Source organism: Trichechus manatus, unplaced genomic scaffold, assembly GCF_000243295.1.
Source record: "Trichechus manatus latirostris isolate Lorelei unplaced genomic scaffold, TriManLat1.0 scaffold00154, whole genome shotgun sequence".
NCBI lineage: Eukaryota > Metazoa > Chordata > Mammalia > Sirenia > Trichechidae > Trichechus > Trichechus manatus.
Genome location: NW_004444090.1, coordinates 886,719 through 909,579, shown reverse-complemented (window position 1 = coordinate 909,579; position 22,861 = coordinate 886,719). Strand labels below are relative to the sequence as shown.

Sequence of the window (22,861 nt, the reverse complement as noted above, 5' to 3'; positions counted from 1 at the left end):
GAGTGACCCTCCTGGCCCCACTTCTCTGTAAGAGTTGTGGCATTGGTCATTGTCTCTGCTGCCCCGACAACTGTAGCCGCTGCGACACTCTTCCAGTTGGTCTGTCTGGAACACTCTTTTCCTAAAAAATCTGCATGGTTCACTCGTTCAAGTCTTTCCTCAGTGTTCTCAGTGAAAACTACCCTGGTCATCCTGCAGCCTGTCCCAGCGCTCCCTATCTATCTCTCTTATCATGATCTATTTTTCTTCCTCCACAGCACTTACCACTTTTTATCATACTATACAATTTACATGATATTATGTCTGTAGTGTATTTTCTGCTCTTCCTACTAGATTGTAAGCTCCTCAAGGGCATGGCTCTTTATTTTGTTCACTGATGTATGTCAAGTGGTTGACCAGTTTCTGGAACATAGTAGGCAGTCAATAAATATTTGCTGAATTGATGGATAGCTGGGTAGAGGGGCAGACTTTTTTTTTTATATTTATTTTGCAGATCAGGGAACTAAGGCTCTGGAAGATTCAGTGTTTTGTTTAGGCTAGAAAGAGCTAGTAGGTGGCAGACGGAGCTGGATTTTGAGTAAATAGTGAGCCTGTAGAAGGCCTGAATTTGCATAGTGATGTTGCATAAGTTCTGACACATGTATACACCCAAGAAATCATCACCACAATTAAGATAATGAATATATCACATGTGGTCTTTTGTAATCCCTCCCTTCCTCACTCCCCCATTCAATGGAAACCACTGATTTGATTTTTGTCACTATATATTGGTTTGCATTTTCTAGAATGGAATCATGTACTATGTAATCTTTTCTGTCCAGCTTCTTTCACTCAGCATAATTATTTTAAGATTCATCCATGTTGTTGCATACAACAGGAGTTCTTTTTTTTTGTAATTGTTGAGTAGTGTTTCATTGTATGAATGCATCATAATTTTGTTATTTATTTGTCTGTTGATAAATATTTGTTTCCAGTTTCGGCCATTACAAATAAACTGCTATGAACACTTGTTTACAAGTCTTTATATGGACATATGCTTTCATTTTGTTAGGTAAGTACCTAGAAGAGAAATGGCTGAGTCATATGGTAGGTGGATGTTTAACTTTAAGAAACTGCTAAAGGGGTTTCTTTTTTAAAAAAAAAAATTTTATTGTACTTTAGATGAAGGTTTACAGAACAGTTTCTTATTAAACAGTTAGTACACATATTGTAACATTGGTTAACAACTCTATGACATGTCAACACTCTCCTTTCTCAACCTTGGGTTCCCTATTACCAGGTTTCCTGTCCCCTCCTACCTTCTAGTCCTTGTCCCTGGGCTGTTGTGCCCCATTAGTCTCATTTTGTTTTACGGGCCTGTGTCATCACTAGAGAGTTTTCTAAAGTAGTTGTACCATGTTACATTCCTACCACAGTGTATGAGATGTCCAGCTATTCTACTTTCTTGCCAACACTTTGTAATGTCAGTCTTTTCAATTTTTTGCTTTCTAATATTTACTTTAGTAGTATCTCATTGTAGTCTTCATTTGCATTTCCCTACTGGCCAATGGTGTTCAGTACCATTTCATGTGCTTATTTGTTGTAACCTGTATATTTTTGGTGAAGTGTCTTTTCAAGTCTTTGGGCCATTTTTTTTTAATGTGACTGTTTGCTTATTATTGAGTTTTGAGATATTCTGTCTATAAGTTCTCTATCAGATATATGATCTGCAAGTTTCTCCCAGTCCGTGGCTTATCTTTTCATTTACTTAACAGTGTCTTTGAAAGCAGAAGTTCTTCATTTTGATAAAGTCCTATTTATCAATTTCTTTTTTTAATGGATTGTGCTTTTAGTGTCATATAAAAGAAATCTTTGCTGAACCCAAGTTCAGTAAAAAGCTATATTTTTTTTCCTATTTATAGTTTCAGATTTTCCATTAAGGTCTATGATCTATTTTGAGTTAATTTTTGTATATGGTGTGAGGTAAGAATTGAAGTTCATTATTTTGTATATGGATATTTAATTGTTCTATCATGATTTGTTGAAAAGATAATCTTTGTCACTGAATTGCCTTTGCACCTTGGTTGAAAATCAGTTGTCCATATGCATTGGTTTATTTCTGGACATTCTATTCTGCTCCACTTTTCTGTTTGCCTATCTTTATTGCAATACCACCCTTCTTGATTACTGTAACTTTAGAGTAAGTCTTGAATCAGATAGTATAAGTCCTCCAACTTTGTTCTTATTGTTTAAAGTTGTTTTGGCTATTTGGCTCCTCATTTCCATATGAATTTTAGAATTAGTTTGCAAATTCCCTTTTTACATCCTGTTCTGCCAAAATTCTATCCATTTCTTAAGATTTAGCTCTAAAGCCACATTTTCTAAAAAAGACTCCAGAACCCAAGTGAAAGGTATTTCTCTTTCCTCTGTGCTTCATTCACACTTCATAATGTTGGGAATTTTGACTTGTTCCCTTCTGTCAAAAAGCTTAGTATTATACTTCGTAGTTCCTGGAGTGGTGTCCTTTGCAATCCTTTGCAGTCCCTGGGTGGTGAAAATGGTTAATGTGCTTGGCTGCTAACCAAAAGGTTAGAGGTTCAAGTTCACCCAGAGGTACCTTGGAAGAAAGGACTGGTTATCTACTTTTAAAAATCAGCCACTGAAAACCCTATAGAGCACAATTCTACTCTGACACACATGGGGTTGCCATGAGCCAAGATGAACTTGATGGTAATTTAAAATAATGCAGAAATGAGCCCTGCATTAAGAAGGATCTTCAGAGAACACTTAGCTTATTTCCCTGTACATTGTGAAGAATTCTAACAGACTTAGAATTGTTTATTCTATTGCTTGTTATCTCCAAGATTTCTCAGCCTTTAGCATTTCTATTGCAATTACTGCACTTTCAAAGAATAATGGGATATTTTCCAAATATCAAAATAAATTCCAATTGACTTATGATGCTAATTACATGCAGCTGTGTCTTAACAATATATTTATTGTTCACGTACTACCTCATCATTAAACTCCTGGAGGAATATCATACTCTTGAAGGTATCAATGACTTCTTTGGCCACCAGGGCAGTGTACCTCAACTCAGATCTAGTGTATTTCCACTGGTTCACTCCAGCCCTACTCTTGCTCACTACTGGGGGGAACTGCAGTTATGCTCCAGCCCTCTAAAAGCCTATGATTCTCAAGAAGAATGATTGGAAATGCCCTTCTTATGGGAGAAATTCCACCCAGTGATCTGGCTGCATGGGAATATGTTTAGCCTGGTTTTTCTAGAGCCTAAATTGCTATACCCTGTTCCGTACTTATTAAGAACAAACACAATGTGGAAATTGTTTTAACGCCTTGTTGTGTTTGTTAGCAGCATAACTATAAACTCCAAACCAAACCCATTGCCATTGAGTCGATTCCGACTCATAGCCACCTTATAGGACAGAGTAGAACTACCCCATAGGGTTTCCAAGGAGCAGCTGGTGGATTCGAACTGCCAACCTTTTGGCTGGCAGCCATAGCTCTTAACCACTGCACCAGCAGAGCTCCAGCATAACTATATGAGTAGGGAAGTCAACTTTCCCATCACACTCAGGCATTATGCCGCTGTGACCCTCACCTTGGTTAATGGTTTCTCCTGTGAGCAATTTAAGACTGAGGAAATTTATGAATGCCTTTTTGGTTTTCCTCCTTGGTCTTTCCACATCATTACGTCTGGTGAGATTATATGAATCCTGTTTATTTGCAGCACAGTATTAAGCTTTATTGAAGCATCATGTATTTAAAAGACTATTAGACAATTTGTTAGACGACAGAAATGCCCTCAGATTTTTGTTCTAAACTAGAATCTTGGTTAGTGGTTAAAGAAAATTTACATTCAAAACTGAAATTTAATGATATAAAATTCAAAAATGATGGAACCATTAGTTAATCCCATTAAACAGTATAGCCGTTTACCTGTAAACCTATTTCTGTGGTAGTTTTGCAATGATCTCCCTCTAAGAGTCCCTGAAAGGCCTGTGCCATCACTGTCAATATCATCATCATGAAGGAGTTGATTCTCCTGGAAGATTCTAAGGGAATAAAGAGATGAACACACAGGGGATATGGCACTTGTATATATGTGATAGCCAGCCGAGCCAGGAGCTGCTTACCTGCTCCTCCCGTCCATTAGCAAACAAAAGCTTGGTGATAGCGGTGGCTGAGGCTCAACTGGGAACTGCTCAGACCAAGGGGAACCTGCTTCCTTCTGTCCATTGTCCTCAAAGTGCTGGGTGTGGCTCAAGCCAGTCAAACCCAGTTTACTAGACTACATGCCAAAGACAAAAAATGCAATTTGTCTTATTGTGCCTGCGTGCCATGATAACCTATGTAGTCCATAATGTTTGTATATACTTCCTGTGAGAGACAGTATAAAAGGTTCTGCCTCCCTTTGTTCAGGAAGCTTGATTTGAGGTACACACCTCCTTGCTCCTTGCCTGCAGGATTGCAATAAATGCTCTTCCTCTCTCCTCACCTTGGTGTGTCTTTATTAGCAAGAAGGTACACAACTGGACCTGCTTTGGGTAACATATGTATATACAATAAGAATCACAGAAAGACATGTGATGCAGAAAATATGTCCTATTTAGAGAAGAATATAATCATAAAAATCTGGTGTGATGAAAAAAGGGAGTGGTGGGAGACAGCTGGTGGCGAGAGAGGGCAGGCATAAGCAGAGGTGGCAGCTTAGGTAGCACAGTTAGCAAATTAGTAATTGGTTGAATGCAGGCAGTGTGGTAGGCAGAATAAAGATATCCACTTGTGAATGTTACCATATAGCAAAAAGGACTTTGCAGATGTGATTAAGGACCTTGAAGGTGGGGACTTTAGCCTGGATTATTGAGGTGGGCCCAATTTAATCACCATAAACCCCGTTGCCATTGAGTGGATTCTGACTCATAGTGACTCTATAGGACAGAGTAGAACGGCCCCATAGGGTTTCCAAGGAGTGGCTGGTGGATGGCAACCTTTTTGGTTAGCAACCGAACCCTTAACCACTGCACCACCAGGTCTCCAATTTAATCGCAAGGGTCATTAAAATCAGAGAACTATTCCCAGCTGAGTTCAGAATCAGAGTCAGAGGGTGGATGCAAAGAATGTTCAGAGAGATGCAAAGTTGCTATGAAGACGGGGGAGGGAGGAAGGGAGCATGAACCAAGGAAAGTGGGTGGCCTCTAGAAACCGGTAAAGGCAAGAAAATGAATTCTCCCCTAGAGCCTCCAGAAAGGAACGTGGCCTAACTAACCGAGACTAGTGTCAGACCTCTGAACTGTAGTAATTTGTTTTGCTTTAAGCCATTAGGTTTGTGCTAATTTGTTATGGCAGCTGATAGAAAACTAATATAGAGAGAATCTATGTGAGAGATTGAAGGCTGGAATAGAGTGTGGAGAGGAAGGCTGAGGAGAGGGCCTTGAAGGCCAAAGTGATTATTTCTGCTGAAAAACCAATGGGGTGGGGTGGGAAGTGGGTAGGTGTCAAGCAGAGCTTTAGGAAAAATCACCTGGCAGTGTTGCGCCAGACTATTTAAAGTAGAAGAGGATTGAGGCAGGGGAATCAAGCCTCTGCTTGAAAAGTTGAGTAAAATGGTGACAGGCCTTCAGTTGTGTTGGTAACTATGGGAATGGGAAGAATATAAGATATAAGCATTATTTTGAAGAAATTGGCTACCAGGTCTTAAGGACTCCATGTCGCTGAGGATTAGTTGAGAAAGCCCCAGAGTTTAGAACAGGATGGCTAAAGGACCCAGGGGAGTAGGGCATTTGGTTTCTAGGGGTGGGGTGAGGGATTAGGAATGAGGAATTGGACTCAAACATGTTGAGTTTAGAACAGTGGGTGATCTGAATGGTAATTCTGGCAGGAATTGTAAATAGGTGCTGGCACTTAGGAGAGAGGAAAGTTGGAGATGCAGATCTGATGCTATCCTGCTCGTAGTGGGAGTTGTGCCCTGAGAGTCCATATGGTAGCTGGGGGTTGGTGGGGAGGGGAGGATTGCATTTGTAGAATGGAATTCAAGGGACAAAGGAAGGGGATTAATTTACTAAGCTCCTACAAGTGTGAGGAACTGTGCTGCTTTGAGTGTTCCAATCGCAAGTCAGGGGAATGAGTGTCAGATTTTCCTCACTAAGGCTCTTTCTACCTACTAATTTCTGTCCACTGCATCTTTGTTAAGTGTTATAATATCAATACCCTAAGGTATTAGGGCTGGGAAAGCTTTCCTGAGACTTATTCCACTTGGTCAGACTCCCACTGTGTTCTTGGCTCCCCTTGCTTTTGTGCCCCAAGAATGCATACCTTCTACAGTTACTCTCTCCAATTTTAGCTTGCTTCTCCACAGTATTGACCATTTCTCATTATCCTGAATTACTAACTCATTTTATTCTACAAATGAAACCTGATGCCTCTCTCTTCCTATAGAATAAATTTTCCCTCTGATTGATTCTGTCCTCGCAACAAACTTAATTCTTACAATACTATGGAATAGGTACTGGTAGGAAAGAAGAATATCTGTTTCTCTCTATTGTATAAATCTATTTAGGTGGATGCGATCGAAGTTGTCAGCAAACCTGGAAAGTGAAAAATGGATCCATTATGTTTTAGACTACAAAGGAAGAAATAATTAGGACTATGATTTAATCTCTCCAAGTTGTACAGGTGTTGGGTAGGAATACATTTTTTTTAAAAAATATTTTATTGTGTTTTAGGTGAAAGTTAAAAAGCAAATTAGTTTCCCATTCAACAAATTGTACACAAAGTGTTCCATGACATTGGTTGCAATCTCCACACGGTGTCAACACTTCCCCATTTCTACCCTGTGCTGTTTCCTTTTGTCTGGCTTTCCTATCCCTTCTTGCCTTCTCATCTTTACTTTTGGGCAAATGTTGCCCTTTTGGTCTCTTATAATTGTTCTACGGAGCACATTCTTTTTGGGTGTTATTATCGGCCTGTCTATTGCTTGGCTGGAAGGTGGTTTCTGGGTATGGCTGCAGTTCCAAGTAAGAGAGGTGTCTTAGGGCCATAACCTCAGGGGTTCCTCCAGTCTCTATCAGGTCAGTCTCGTCTTTTTTTTTAAATGAACTTAATTTTTTGTTCTACATTTTTCTCCCGCTCTGTCTGGGACTCTCCATGTGATTCCAGTCAGCGAATTCATGTGCTTTTGATCAGTCTCCTCTATAGAAACTGAAAGGGAAGGTTATTATTAATCAAATGGGCGTAAATACTAAAATAGAATTGTCAGTGAACTTGGAAGGATTCGAAAACTTTGCGCTCTCCACTATTCATTGCTAAGAAGCTCTTCAAAGCAGGATAGCAGTGGAACAGCCATATAACTACAAAGTGTCTTTGTTCTAAGTAAGAATACCTCTTTTAAACAACATGCCTGTGGATCCTGGACCTAATTAGAGTCCTTAGTAGGTATGGATAGGAAATAATAGCTGTTTTCCCTATTGGGTATATAAAGTTACAAATTTAGGCTCCTGAAGGGAAGCCCTGTGGATGTAGGTGCCTCAATTCGTTGAGTGGGATGGAAATGGTGGGAGAGGATTATTTTTAGACCTTATGAAATCTTCATAAAAGCCTTCTTGTGCAAGACAGGCAGAAGGTTTCTATGTTCTGTGTTCTTACTCATCCTGAACACTAAAGGCAATGACTAAGGAGTGGGGTATGGTTCACGAGGTTTTTAGTTTAACGAACAACTCTGATATTACTTATGGATCTTTAATCTGTAAATAGAACTGAAGATCTGCCATGTACACAGCCTACCCCAAAATGTTGAATCTTCATCAAAATAGGATGTACTTTTTTTCTAAGTAATAATCTAGTTGATGTTTTTACTCCCCTGTGTTTCATAATCAGTCATGTTTGTGCTTAGAATGAACAATCCATGAATGGGTAGTCAATCAAGAGGACAAAGAGATGGGTGTAGCTATATATTAATATATGGGCATGCAGATAGTATAAAAAAGCACACTCAAATAATAACCAAAATAGTTTATATTATAAGTTAAAACAATAAAATGCTTTCACATAAAAAAAATAAAACAGCAAATTGTAATGCTCTACCTTCTTAGGAAAGGGACATTAAAAAATGCTATATATTAAGACAATATTTGCATTCCTTATATTTAACAAATTTCCACATCTCACATTTGCTACCCGTAATTTCACCAAGATCTATTTCACTAGTCCTTTGAAATAAAATATTCTACTTCGTAATTGTTATTCTAGAACTGCACTGTTTAATATGGCATGTGGTTATTTTATTTTTTAAAAATGTCACTGTGCTTTAGGTGGAAGTTTACAGCTCAAGTTAGTTTCTCATTCAAAAACACATACACATATTGTTTTGTTGCAATCCCCACAATGTGACAGCATACTCCCTTTTTCCATCCTGGGTTTCCAGTGTCCATTCATCCAGTTCCTGTCCCTTTCTGTTTCCTCATCTTGCTTTTGGGCAGCAGTTGCCCATTTGGTCTCGTATATTTGATTCAGCTAAGAAGCACGGTCCTCACATGTGTTATTGCTTGTTTTATAGGCCTGTCTAATCATGGTCTGAAATGTGGGCTTCCAGAGTGGTTTCAGTTCTGAGTTAGCAGAGTGTCCAGGGGCCATGGTCTCAGGGGCTCCTCCAGTCTCTGTCAGACCAGTAAGTCTGATCTTTTTTCATGAATTTGAATTATGTTTTACATTTTTCTCCTGCTCTGTCCAGGACTCTCTGTAGTGATACCTGTCAGAGTGGTCAGTCGTGGTGGCCAGGCATCATCTAGTTCTTCTGAGCTCAGGCTGTGGAGGCTCTGGTTCATGTGGTCCTTTAGTCCTTTGGGCTAATATTTTCCTTGTGTCTTTGGTTTTCTTCATTCTCCTTTGCTCCAGATGGGATAGGACCAATAGATGTATCTTAGATGGCTGCTTGCAAACTTTTAAGACCCCAGACACTGCTCACCAAAGTAGGATGTAGAACATTTTCTTTATGAACTATGTTATGCCAGTTGACCTAGATGTCCCCGAGAGGCATGTGGTTATTGAATACTTACAATATGGCTAGGCCAAACTGAGATGCTCCAAATGTAAAATATACTCTACATTTTGAAGACTTAGTATAAATAAAAGAAGTAAAACTGATCAGTAAAAATATCAATTTTATATTAATATTTTAGATATATTAGGTAACATAAAACATATTATTGAATTAATTTCACCTGTTTCTTTTTACCTTTTTAAATGTACCTACTAGAAAATTAAAAATTACACATGTGGCTCACATTATATTTCTATTGGACAGCACTGGGCTAGAACATTTAAAAACAAATTGGTATAGCTTTAACTTATCCACAAATTTTGTATGGTATACTCACTATCTGCCTTTGGAAATGGGACCTGTAAAAGAGAAATAACAATCCAGCTATTCTGCATGTCTGTAATTTTTCCAACAGACACATATTTTAAATAGAGAAAGTAAAAATGTTATTGAATTCTGTTTATAATTTTCAAAGGTACCAAAAAGGTAGGATTGCCATTTAAGATATACAGCTTAAATAATATGCCACAGTTTAAATTAAGATTAAAACAATGGATAAATTAAATCCCTCTATTATTTGTGAGAGACATATTTTCACCTTATAATAGATGCAAAAAAGAGACCCTAGAGGAAGGACTGGAGAACTGGGAGAAAACAAGAGAATTCACTGTCTACCTGTACAGAAATGAGAATTCTTGTCTACATTACTGAGGAAGCTCTACCACTCGACCAGCAGTTGATGGGACTGCCCAGCCACTGCGCTCATATTCCACTGTGTGTTTTCATGAAAAACAGGAGCCACTTTTTTGGCACAAAGAAAATTAAGAATATATACTTGGTCACTAATAATGTGACATGCAGTGTAGGAGATTTCCTTTTCTTCCCATTTCTTATCATATGAGTAAGCTATTTTACATACATCTCACTAGTTATAATCATTTGACATAAATGAACTTGCCCATAAATTACTTAAAATGTGATTGGTTAATGATTTTTAGTAAAATATACCACGATGCTTTTTTTTCTCTCATTCGTTAAGGGTAATTTATTTTGAAAGGTTGCTTTTGTATTGTTTGCTTTCTGGCAATAGAAAGGAATACTTATTCTGTAAAGCTCCTGATAGTGGCACAATCCCTTGTATCTTCAGTCCTTTTAATGAGGCCCTATGAAACTAGGCTTTCTAGTAATACTTCGGTGCATTAGCTTCATCTGAAAAAGCAACTGGAACAACAACTCCCTGTCGGTGCAGCTCTCGAAGAACATCTAATATTGAGTCTAATTCCATGCGAAACTTGTCCAGCTCTCGATTCTTTAACTGTGCAAGTCTTTTCCATTTCTCAATTTCTTTGTTTTGCTCAGTTTCTACTACTTGGCGTGTTTGCTGTATTATCTGCAAATCAAAAAATTCCTTATTACTACTACAGTTCATATTTGGGATGAAAAACACTTATTAATCTCAAAGAGCTAAAGTGGACAATGGTGAGTGTGACAAAACTGCAGGTAAGAGGGGAGGAGGAGGAGAAGCCTCACCTGACAGGCTCAGTTTGTTCATCAAACAGGCTTGCAGGCTAAGAAGTGGGAAATTTAGAATCTAAATCTTAGACTGAGTCTTATAGTTTTTTTTTTTTTAAACCATGTGAATAAAAATAATAGTACCATTTAAAAAATCAGAAATTTCTACTACCTTGGTATGAATCTAAACATCCAAAAAAATGTTCCTCTCAAGATAGCAACTGATAAACAATTAAGAAAGTTTTAGTATATACAGAAAAACCTGTGAAAGCTGGAACCTGTGTAAGGCAGAAACCTGTTAGAGAAGGAAAACTCAAATACCTTCCTCTAACAGAGGGCGACAGAAAAGTGGTAAGACTGCACCCTGTCAAAGGCGGAGAACTTGCGAGACCTGGAAAAACAAGATCCGGCTCTCACAGGTTTCACTGTAAAACATCATTAATTAATCATACATCGCAGCATTATAAATAATAATAGTAATAGAAAACGCATATAGAATCCATCATGCACCAGGCCCTGTTATAAACACTTCACATATGTTAACTCACTTAATCCTACTAACACACTAGCAGGTAGGTAGATGCTATGATTTATCCCCATTTAACAGATAAGAAAATGGAGGCACCAAACCCAAAACCCATTGCCATCGAGTAGATTCTGACTCACAGCGACCCTATAGGACAGAGTAAAACTGTCCCATCTTTCCCCTGTGGAGCAGCTGGTAGATTCGAACCAACAATCTTTCAGTTCGCAGCCGAGTGCTTAACTACTGCACCACGAGGGCCCCTTAAATGGGAGGCACAGACAAGTTAAAAAATAATTTTCCCAAAGTTCACACACAGTCAGGCAGAGACAGGATTCACACACCCAGGCAGCCTGGCCCCAAAGTCCCTGCTCTTAACTGCCACCTAGACTGCCTCTCTATGGGGATCAATTTCTTCAACTGTGAAACAAAGTTACCTCGATCAGTAATTTACTGTTCTTTTCAAAATGCCTTACCATAAGGTAACCTTTAGTTACAGGCATTACAAACCATAGAAAGCTATACGTACCAAAACAACTAGTTAAGACAAACCAATAATGTTAAACATGCTGAACCTGCCAAAGATATTTTTCTTTATAATTCTGTCGGGTTATAGAATAACGTCATAATTCAGTACATAAAGTAAAATAAAAGCAATTCAGAAATATCCTGTGCAAAACAAGTGCTAGGTTGAGGAGAATACAAAATGCTGTATGAATTTTCAGTTCTAAGCCCCTTTCATTATATACTGAAATTAACTTGGCATTTTACAATGCTGTATATGAATGAAACTGAGATCCATCGCTTTCTCTATAAATCAAGGACGTCCTGCAAGTCTTACTACTTTCTTGCTTAAGCAAATAAAACGGTCATATTTTATAATCAGGGTCTTTCAATAAATAAAAAAACCAAAAACCCGATGCCATCGAGTCGATTCCGATTCATAGCGACCCTACAGGGCAGGGCAGAACTGTCTCATAGGGTTACCAAGGCTGTAAATCTTTACGGAAACAGAACACCACATCTTTCTCCCACGGAGCAGCTGGTGGGTTCGAACTGCTGATCTTTCGGTTAGCAGCCAAGTGCTTTAACCACTGTGCTACCAGGGCTCCATTTTCAATAAACACACATATATAATTTATTAGTCACATCTGTTTATAACAACTATAAAATAACTATTTGTAATAAGGCCATAATATAGCATGTGCCTATAGCAAGTTAGGATGCAAATCTTAAACACAGTCATTGACAACTTAGAAGTATTTTCTAGAACCGGCATTATAAACAGGCATGTACAGGTAAGCTCTCGTGAAGTGGTGGTACCTATGATGTCTTAACTCTACTATGGTTGATGGTTTCTGGTATAGAATGTCTTTTTCAAAGAATTTCACAAATAAAAGTTTAAGAATGAAAAATCAATGACATTAATCTCTTTGTCCTCAATTTCATAATATTTCTGCGTTCCCATAATGCTAAACAGCTAAAATCCTTAAAATTTTTTTTATTTTTTATTGTGCTTTAGGTGAAAGTTTACAACTCAAGTTAGTTTCTCACACAAAAATTTATACACATATTGTTATGTGACCCAAGTTGCAATCCCTATAATGTGACAGCACACTCCCCCTTTCCACCCCAGGTTTCTTGAGTCCATTCAACCAAGAGCTAGAATCTGGATATGATTAAATAGAGCTGGTGCTTCTCTGTGGAACTCAGGTCAACAGTAAAGCTTTGCAAGTCTGTAATATTTTCACATTTCAGATCGTATATAAACGTACATTGCTCACGCAAGGCTGAATATCAGCATCAAGGCAACAGCCTAGTAACATATGCTCTTACTCCTACCATTTTTAATTTCTATTATTTTTTGCTTGTAATTAACTGTAGTAATTATGATATTACTAGTGCTAGATATATATAATACATGATCACATTTTAACATAAATTTATTTCTTATAAACATTTATTGAAATATGGAACACTGTTCTCAAAGGACAAACGTGTATACATTTTTAGGTTCCATCAATAATTAAGAATACGATACAAGTTGTTTCTTTATTTCTCCAGATAAGAGACAAACCAATCTTTAAGCATTTGAAATTTAAAGTCACTTTCACTTAAAAGCTATAAATGAACAAGATCAAAATACAATGGAGACACTTTAAGAAGTAACTTTTGCTAGAAATGACAAAACCATAGAAAATCAGAGGCAGTAAAAATAAAGCAGTATACAAATATGTAAATGTGGTCTGGTTTTACCTGTTGAAGTTCCTGCTCTCTTTGCTGGTGTCTCATTTCCATCTGTTTAATTTTCTTTTCTAACGCTGTGAAATGTTTCATCTCTGGTGTATGGTTTTCTTTGGCTTCTCTCAATTCTTCTAGGAGTTTTGTAACCTAAAATTGAAGGTATTATGTAAATGAAAAACTAAGCCCAAAATGAAATAATTTTTTAAAGAGGTAGGCTTAAAAAACATTTACTATCTTCTTCATGAAGTTTCTCTAATTAAGAGGCACCTTAAGAGCAAGGGCGTCCTGGGTTGTTACGAGTAACTAATAGCTTTCATTCCCTACGTCCAGGAAGTAAAGGCTCAGCCTAGTTTTCAGTCGACCTCACATTCCAAGAGGTTCTAGATGACTGGACCACTTTTTTCCTCCCATGGATGCCAGGCTGGTTAAGAGGCTCAAAAAGAAGTTGGGGAGGGTATATTTTTGGGCATTTTCTTTGGTGCATTCATTTTTGCTACAAAGTATTTGTTAAGTGATTATATTTAGGAATAAATGACAATGAATTTAAAGCACCCAGCATAGTATAGCATCTAACACACACAAAGAGCTTAATAAATATGGATCCCTCTTCCACCGTCAACTCCCTGTAACTGTTTGTAATTCTCTTATGGTCCTTATCACTTTATGCTTTATAGTAATTCATTCCACAAATGAAAGTTTGTGTACAAAGTAGAGATAATCGAGTTTTGAGCTCTTTTGTGTTGGCTGCTGTCTTAGGTCCTATCTGCTTGATGAGTTTTCCTGGCCACTTTGTTGGGAGGAACAGCTAGTGATTGAGAGCACTTCATCTGGGCAGAACTACATTCTAACTGGGTCTAGCACTGACGAAGATACTGCCCATAGCCTCTTAAGCAGCCATTCCCCGCTTTGCTGGCAGGGCCCTGATACAGTTCAGGTGTTCATGTAACTCAGGGGTAAATTCTGATCAGTCTAACAATACAGCTGTCCAGTTTCCCCTCCCAATGATTGGTTTAGAGGTGGGTATGTGGTTCAGTTCTGATGCAAAGGAACTTAGCTGGGAGATACTATAAACCAAAACCCATTGCCCTCGAGTTGATTCCGGCTCAGAACATGGTAGAACTGCTCAGTAGGGTTTTCAAGGAGCAGCTGGTAGATTTGAACTGCCGACCTTTGGTTAGCAGCTAAACGCCTAACACAGTGCCACATTATAGTCCATATGTATTTGTTTATTTGATTATTTTTCTGTCCCATCCACTAGAATGCAAGCTCCTTGAGGGCAAGGGCTTCGGGTGTTTTATTCATCACTATATCCTCAAAGCCTAGATAAAATAGTGACTGATACTCACTAAGTATTCATTAAATTAAAAAATAAAGAATGCTAGGAAGCAGGTTTTACTGCTTTTATTAGCTGAAAAAACTGAGTCTCAGAGTTCAAAAACACTAGTTGGTATCCTTCTGCATGAGAAATAGGCCTTGGGTTCAGCTAACTTTTTAGCTCTGTTTCTCCCTTGATAAAGACGGAATGTCAGCTGTGATACCAGACACTCTGCTTGTGGTAAAAAGGACTGCTGATTGGTAGACTGCATCTGGGCTTGGAGGACTTTGTATGAACTGAAATACCTGGTGGGAAGCCCTAGTTTTGGGCTATCCTGAGTGCAGTGACTCTTGCAACTGGACATGTCCCTTGCAGGAACCATGGAAACTAAGCACATGGGTTATTATTATAAGAAATACTGCTTTTTGTGGAGCATGGGGCATCTAAGCTAGGTTGGTTCCTCCATCTGCCTGGTGTCTTATTCCCTTACACCTGTGCTGTCACCTCGGGGTCCAAACAGAATAGCTCCTGGACAGCTGTGTGGACTGTTCTGAGGACTATTCCCAATGAAGAGAAATCTCTGTTACAACCTTGTTGGCATGCTGTTTCCTGGCCTGTATCCAGAGTATCAAGTTGTGACCTATGATAGTTGTGTGACTCTAAATGCTTACTTGAACCTGCTGGTGGTCAATGCAGTGGCAAAGTAAGCATTTAAACTTGGATCATTTATTATCATAAATCCCATGACCATTCCACTTTTTGTTCATAAAATAATAGCAGCTAGCTATGGAATATTTGAGATAAGTTATAATAAAGAATTTTGATAATTTTTATGAGTGGGTTGAAATCAGAGACTTTATTAGAGATCAGTCTTCACTGAATGGTTTCTAAAGCCGTCTTTATAAAATACTTAAACAGATTAAAAAAAAAATATACCACCATTTATCAAAAAGAATCTACGATCAGTAAAACACATATATTAACTGTAGAATATGAAAAATAGCATCAATCCTTGCAGTTGTCTCTAGGGAGTCTGAATAAAGATTCAAATTCTTTCTCAACAACTTCAGGCTGCAAGAAAATAAATGAGCAGATGAATGTTGGCGTCAAATTGGACTGGGGAAGAGACTGGAAATCTATGACGAGTGCTAAAAGATGAAAGATTAACTTTTTCATTAGAATATTAAAAAACAAAAGCTTTGAGGAATACATGCTTGAGTTAGTATCAAATGAATGAAGATGCATTCGAGGCTTGATAAGGTTTTCACTCCGTTGCAGTAGGTGGGATTTAAAAGAGCTGTGGTTTAGAGAGATTTTTGGAAACAAAGGCATAGATACAATGCAGAGTAGAGTGAAATCCTCTGAGATTTCCATGATTAACATGCTAAGGTGGAGTTGGTCATTTTTTATGGCTCTATAACTTTTTTAAATATATATATATATTTTACTGTGCTTTAAGTGAAAGTTTATAATTCAAGTCAGTTTCTCATACAAAAATTTATACACATATTGCTATGAAACCCTAGTTGCTCTCCCTATATTCTGATAGCACACTCAACGAGTTCCTGACCCTCTCTGCCTTCTCATCTCGCCTCTGCACAGGAGCTGCCCATTTAGTCTCATGTATCTACTTGAGCTAAGAAGCACACTCTTCACAAGTATCATTTGATGTCCCATAGTCCAGTCTAAACTTTGTCTGAAGAGTTGGCCTCAGGAATGGTTTCAGCTCTGGGCCAACAGAGAGTCCAGGGGCCATGTCTTCCGGGGTCCCTCCAGTCTCAGTCAAACCATTAAGTCTGGTCTTTTTACTAGAATTTGAGTTCTGCACCCCACTTTTCTCCTGCTCTGTCAGTGACTCTCTGTTGTGTTCCCTGTCAGAGTGGTCATTGGTGGTAGCCACCATCTAGTTCTTCTGGTCTCAGGCTGATGGAATCTCTGGTTTATATGGCCCTTTCTGTCTCTTGGGCTAATATTTTCCTTGTATCTTTGGTGTTCTTCATTCTCCTTTATTCCAGGTGGGCTGGGACAAATTGATGTATCTTAGATGGCCACTCACTAGCTTTTAAGACCCCAGACACCACTCACCGAAGTGGGATGCAGAACATTTTCTTAATAAACTTTGTTATGTCAATTGACCTAGATGTACCCTGAAACCATGGTCCCCAGACCCCTGCTCTTGCTACTCTGTCCCTCAAAGTGTTTGGCTGTATTCAGGAAACTTCTTAGCTTTTGGTTTAGTCCAGTTGTGCTGACTTCCCCTGTAGTGTGTGTTTGTCCTTCCCTTCACCTAAGATAATTCTTGTCTACCATCTAGTTAGTGAATACCTCTCTCCCTCCCTCCCCACCCTTGTGACCATCAAAGAATGTTTTCTTCTGGGTGTAAAACTTCTCTTGAGTTCTTATAACAGTGGTCTTATATAATGTTTGTCCTTTTGTGACTGACTAAATTCACTCAGTATAATGTCTTCCAGATTCCTCCATGTTTCTATAAAATTACTTTAAAAACAAAAAAGCAATCAAAAAACAAAACAGAATTCAACACTGCTTTAAATTGATAGTGTGCTTTCACTAGAGGTCATGCTCAAGTAAAACGGACAGTGGTTTACTATCCTATCTTAAACAACTAGAAAACGACACAAAATATATCTTTAGGTTTTGCTAACAGCACCACAGGACTGTAACTCCAGACAAAAGATAAACAAACAAGGTAAGCTCACCATTGCCTAGCTTATTGTCTGGAGGCAGTTTCCAAGCCAAAGGCAGGGAGGGGGAACCTACACAGAGCACTGCAGAATGCTAGAGATCAAAGATCAGCTAGAATATGCAAGGCAGTGTACCGGAGAGGAAGTCTTCAGAGACTTTCAGAGAGGTCCTCTCAAGGCGTTAGCTAAGTACTGATCTACACATCTGTGAGAGGAAACTACCCAAGGCTAGGGGAATAATAAATTGGAAACAGTGGTCTGAACAATTCCCAGGGCTAGGAATACTTTGTGTTCTCACCAGCTAGAGAAGAAATGCATCATAATACACAGGGCATCAGGGAGAGTCCTCAGAAAGATATCACCTTATAGGGCAGATACACTAGCCCTAGACTAAGGCTGGAGCCCTGGTGGCGCAGTGGTTAAGAATCCACCAGCCGCTCCTTGGAAACCCTATGGGGACAGTTCTACTCTGTCCTACAGGGTTGCTGTGAGTTGGAATCAACTTGATGGCAACAGGTAGATTACGACTGCTCTGGAACAACCCTAACAGTGTTTAACAACAAGCTTTAAAAGGATCAAACTGATCCCAAGTAACTTTCCTTGACAGAACAACGCCTAATAATATTTAAAAGAACGACAAAATTCACCCAACAACCTAAAATTCACAATACTCAGCATCCAATAAAAAATTACCAGGCAATTTTAATTAATAAAAAAAGACCCGGAAATGACAGAGATAATGGAATTAACAGAAAAGAATGTTAAAACAGCTATTACAAATATCCTTCATATTCTCAAGAAGGTAGAGATGAACATGGTGAGGACAGAAATGGAACATATAAAAAGGATGCAATTAGAAGTTAAGACAAAATATACAATAACTGAAATGGAAAATACATCAGATGGGATTAACAGCATATTAGACAGGGCAGAAGAAAGGATCAGTGAACTGGAGGATGCAGCAATCTACACTACCTAAAATGAATTATAGAGAAAAAGGCCGGAAGAAAAAAAAATGAAGACTATCAGTGAGCTCAAGTGTTCTAACAAACAACTCTGGAAATGTTACTTGTTCTGAAATTTACTTTATCTGACATTAGTATCATATTGGAGACCCAGAAAAAGAGAAAAGAACAGGAGAACAGAAAAAATGTTTACAGAAATAATGTTCAACAGTTCCCAATTTGATAAAAACTACAAATGCAGGATCTAAGAAGCTCAATAAACCCCAAGCATAAGAAACACAAAATCACATTGAGGTATAAGATAATGAAATTGCTAAAAACTGGTTATAAACAGAAAATCATCTTAAAAGCATCCAGAGAGAAAAAAAAAGATACACAGAGGAATAAGACAAGAATTAGAACAGACTTCTTATCAGAAACTATGAAAGCCAGAAGACAATAAAGTGACATCTTTAAAGCACTGACAAAAACCAAATGAAATCAAAACAAAAAAGCCACAAACTGTCAACCTAAAAGTTCTATGCCTAGTGAAAATTTCTTTCAAAAAAGGTAAAATAAAGATTTTCAGACAAACAAAAGCTGAGACAACTCATCACCAGCAGATCCACACTACAAAAATGTTAAAGGAAGTTGTTGAGACAGAAGAAAAATTATACCAGACAGAAACGTGGATCTACACAAAGGAACAAAGTGCCAGAAGTGGTAAGTATGTGGGTATTTAGAAAAGATACTTTTCTCATTTTTAAATCTCTTTAAAATATTTTAACTATTTAAAGCAAAATAATGACGTACTGTGGGGCTTATAACGTATATGGGAGTAAAATGTATGACAACAATAGCACAAAGGACAGAAAAGGGAAAACAGAAACATACAGTCATAGCTTCATGCATTATATGTGAAGTGGTATAATATTATTGGAAGTACAGACTGGGATAAGTTAAAGATGTACATTGTAAACCCTAAAGCAATCACTAAACAATAAAATAAAAAGGTATGGCTAATAGGCCAATAGTGGAGACAAATTACAATTAAAACAAATTAATCAATAAATACATCAAATATAAATACTTTAAATACTCCAATTAAAAGGGAGATTGTCATTACCTTTATTTAAAAGAGAAAATGCTTTAGTTTTCCAGTTACTAGGCTTAAACACTATCTGATGCAAAATCAAAAAAACCTTAGGATAATAAAAATGGCAAGTTTCCAGAAAGACCTGCTTTCTGTAATGGTATTATTACTGGTGATCCAGTATGACTGTCATGGTTGCTTCACCTATTTCTTAACCAAATTAAGCAGTATTTAGTACTTAATGCAGAAATGGCCTTGCATCCAATTACCTTCTAAAAAAATCAAACAAGAATCAACTGCCCCCTGCCATTTTTGCAGGGAATGGGGAAATACAAACACAACAATTTCCAATTAACATTTGACAGGAAATGCAATTTCCAATTAATATTTGAGTTTCATCTTGGGAAGGCAAATTTTCCATAAATAAGTTATTAATACATGCTTGACATGTGATTGGTATTTTCATGTTATACCTATCTGTGAATTTCTTAAGTTAAAAAATTTATACGAAAATATGAATATGATTGAAATGGCTAAGAAAAGCTTATGTCAGTCTAGATTTCAGTTCTTTCTTACCTCATTCTGTAGGATTTCTTCTCGAACTTGAGAAACTACAAGAGACTCTTGCTTACCCTGCAGCTCATTAACTTGATTTTGGAAATGTTTTATAAGTACCTAGAAAATTAGAAGAACTGAGTTAACAAAACTCTTCCTTTGAAAAAATTTTCCTTATTTCGAAAACATAATAAAGTTAACTCATTGCTTTTATTTGTACTAAAACAAGCAAACAAACAAAAAAAACCACTTGACATTTAAAAATCATCCAAATTCTAATACAGAAATAATTGCCACAGGAAGTAAGTTCATTGAAGGGGTTATTTTAGGTTTCTTCTAACATTTGAAAATATAACGCCACACATATTACATATTTATGACTCTAAAACTACCTGGCCTCTTTATAGTACTTTTCTTCTGACGGTCTGAAAAATATCTTTTTAAATAAACTGCTACAGAGCCTAAGCATTCTGAAGAAAGTGGTCAATATTATCTTCATACTTTGTGATGAAGTAGGATAATAGTTTTTATTAAAGGGCTATTAACTAATATTAATTATGTTGTTTAGGAAGGTAACACAAGCCTAATAATATCTGTGACACAAATGTTAGTCTCCTATTTTTTAGACAGAGACACTGAAATACATAAACATTCCCATCAAGAAAGTACTAGAATTTGGGAAAAATTCAAAGCTGTTACTGTTTTAATGATCAGACAACAATGACTTCAATTTAACTCACAGTTTTACAAAATCACATTTCTAACCCTGGGAAAATAGCATATTTATGGCACTATGACATTATGACTGCTTTCTCAGGTCTCTTAGTCTGCTGTTTACTACATAACCACTTGATCTAACGCTTTCACTGCCCACTGATTCCCCACTCACATGGGGGAAAAAAGCAAGAGAAGTTATCGGTAAGGTTGGATGAATGGTTATTTTGAACAGCATTTTAAATCTTTTTTATTGAGGTATTAAAATATAGTCAAAGTTCTTTTTTGTTCATTTGTTTTCCCCCAACTTTTTATTTTGCAAAGAATAGTAAAATGAATAGACACTCTAGATTCAACAATTATTAACATTTCTTTCTCTTTGTATATACATGTGTATGTATGTGTGTGCATGGTTTTTTTCCCTGAGCTATATGAAATTAAGTTACAGACTTGATGACATTTCATCCTTAAATGTATCTCCTTATAATAAGGGTATTTTCTCACAATATTATTATCAAACTTAAGAAAATTTATAATAATAATTTCCTAATATTTACTAAACCAAAACCAAACCAAACCCATTGCCTTTGAGTTGATTCTGACTCATAGCGACCCTATTCAAACTTCTTCAATTGAGTGATTTGTTTTTAATTAAGATGTTACTAAATAATTATAGGTGGCAGAGGTTGTGGTGAGATAATTTTTTCTTGACGTCCCCCACCTACACCCCCAGCTTATTTTTTTTAACATTAAAACCTACAGAAAAGCTGAAGAGGACAATGAACACTCATATATTATTCAACTTGATTCACCAACTGCTAACATTCTGCCACATTTGCTTGTTTGTTCTTTCCCTTTATTCTTATTCTCTTCTTGGCTATACCACTAAGAAACAAGCTGCAGATAAAGGTTCTATTTAAGTGTTGTTTTCAACCTACTAACCCTACAGAAGATGGACCACACAGTAGATATTTGTATATATTCCAAGTATTCAAGAAAGACACATTTATTCCAGGAAATGCTGATGAGTTATCAACATTCTCAGTAATAATTCTTTGAAGACTGAATGCTTCATGAAGGCTAGAGCTGTGTATCTCTCTCTCTCTCCATTGTTTTATCCCCAGTGCCTGACGCCTGAATCATTATTTGCTTGATGAATGAAAGGTAATGGAACAGGAAGAATGAAGATAATTACTTGCTGGTTGGGGCTGGGGTGGCAGGAGATGGTTCAACATTCAAGTCCAACTACTAAAGTTCCAATCTGCTTAGATATATCCCTCAATCATCTGATATAATCTACTTAGAGAAAAATATACCTGAGAAATGTAGGGATAGAGCTGTACAAACACTTATTTACAGAGTGTAATTTTAAAGCAGAAAAATTAAATATATGGTATGTTCTTCTGTAAAAAAAAGAAGCCAACACTAATTTCCCATTTCTATCACCAACCTGAAAAAGGGAAGTTAAAATTAAACAATGTTCTGTTAATAGTCCTGAAAAAAAAAAGGACCTATATTAAAGTCAAAGAGAGATCAAAACAAATTTTGTCATCTACCTCCTGAGTTGCTATTTTACGATTCAATTCAGCTGCTCTGGAAGAAGAATTTTCTACCGCATTTTGGCAAAGGAGTTTCTCTATTTCTCTCTGATGAGATGCTTTGAGGGATGCGATCTGTGCTGTGGTATCTTCCTTGATCCTATGGAGCAAATGAAAGAAAATCACATATAAAACTGGCTCTTCAACCTCTAACTCAGAGATAGGAAAAAAAAGTGTAGAAGTCTGGAAATCAAAGAAACAAAGGGAGAGAGGGCACCAATATTTACTGCACTGTGCTAAGTACTTTACGCATGATTGCACAGAAGTTCTTACAACTGCTCCATTAGCTTACTATTATTTACTGAATATTATTAGGAACAAGCTTGAGTTTAGAAAAAAGTGATGTATCTAGGGTCCCAAATCAGCAAGATGAGGCACTGGGGTTCAAGCCCAGCAGAACTGGACCTCAAAGCCCAGGCCTTCCACTTTACCCTCTCCCTGGAGCTACACTTTCTAAGAGAATCAAAGGTTCTAAATGTTCTGCTAGATTTAAAGCAAAGTCCATATATATTTTACTTTTTAAGATAAACTCAAATGTCTTGCCCATTGCCCAGATTCTTATTTGGATAATCACAGCTGTTCTCTTTAGAATCATCAGTGCTTTGTATCTAGGCAACACTTAGC

At 37.3% G+C, this 22,861-nt stretch overlaps 1 protein-coding gene across 2 annotated transcripts in view; it reads right to left on the bottom strand.

Annotated features, from left to right (window-relative positions):
- Positions 1–9,239: 9,239 nt before the first annotated feature.
- CEP162 (centrosomal protein 162) overlaps positions 9,240–22,861 on the bottom strand; it is a 65,464-nt gene continuing 51,842 nt past the window's right edge. For both annotated transcript variants that reach the window (XM_023740365.1, XM_004386067.2), the window contains 4 exons: positions 22,196–22,337; positions 19,947–20,045; positions 13,329–13,463; positions 9,240–10,427 (listed from right to left, as the gene is read on the bottom strand). In XM_023740365.1, coding sequence (XP_023596133.1) covers positions 10,218–10,427; positions 13,329–13,463; positions 19,947–20,045; positions 22,196–22,337 — 586 coding nt within the window. In that variant the 3' untranslated portion in view covers positions 9,240–10,217. The remainder of the gene's footprint in view (positions 10,428–13,328; positions 13,464–19,946; positions 20,046–22,195; positions 22,338–22,861) is intronic.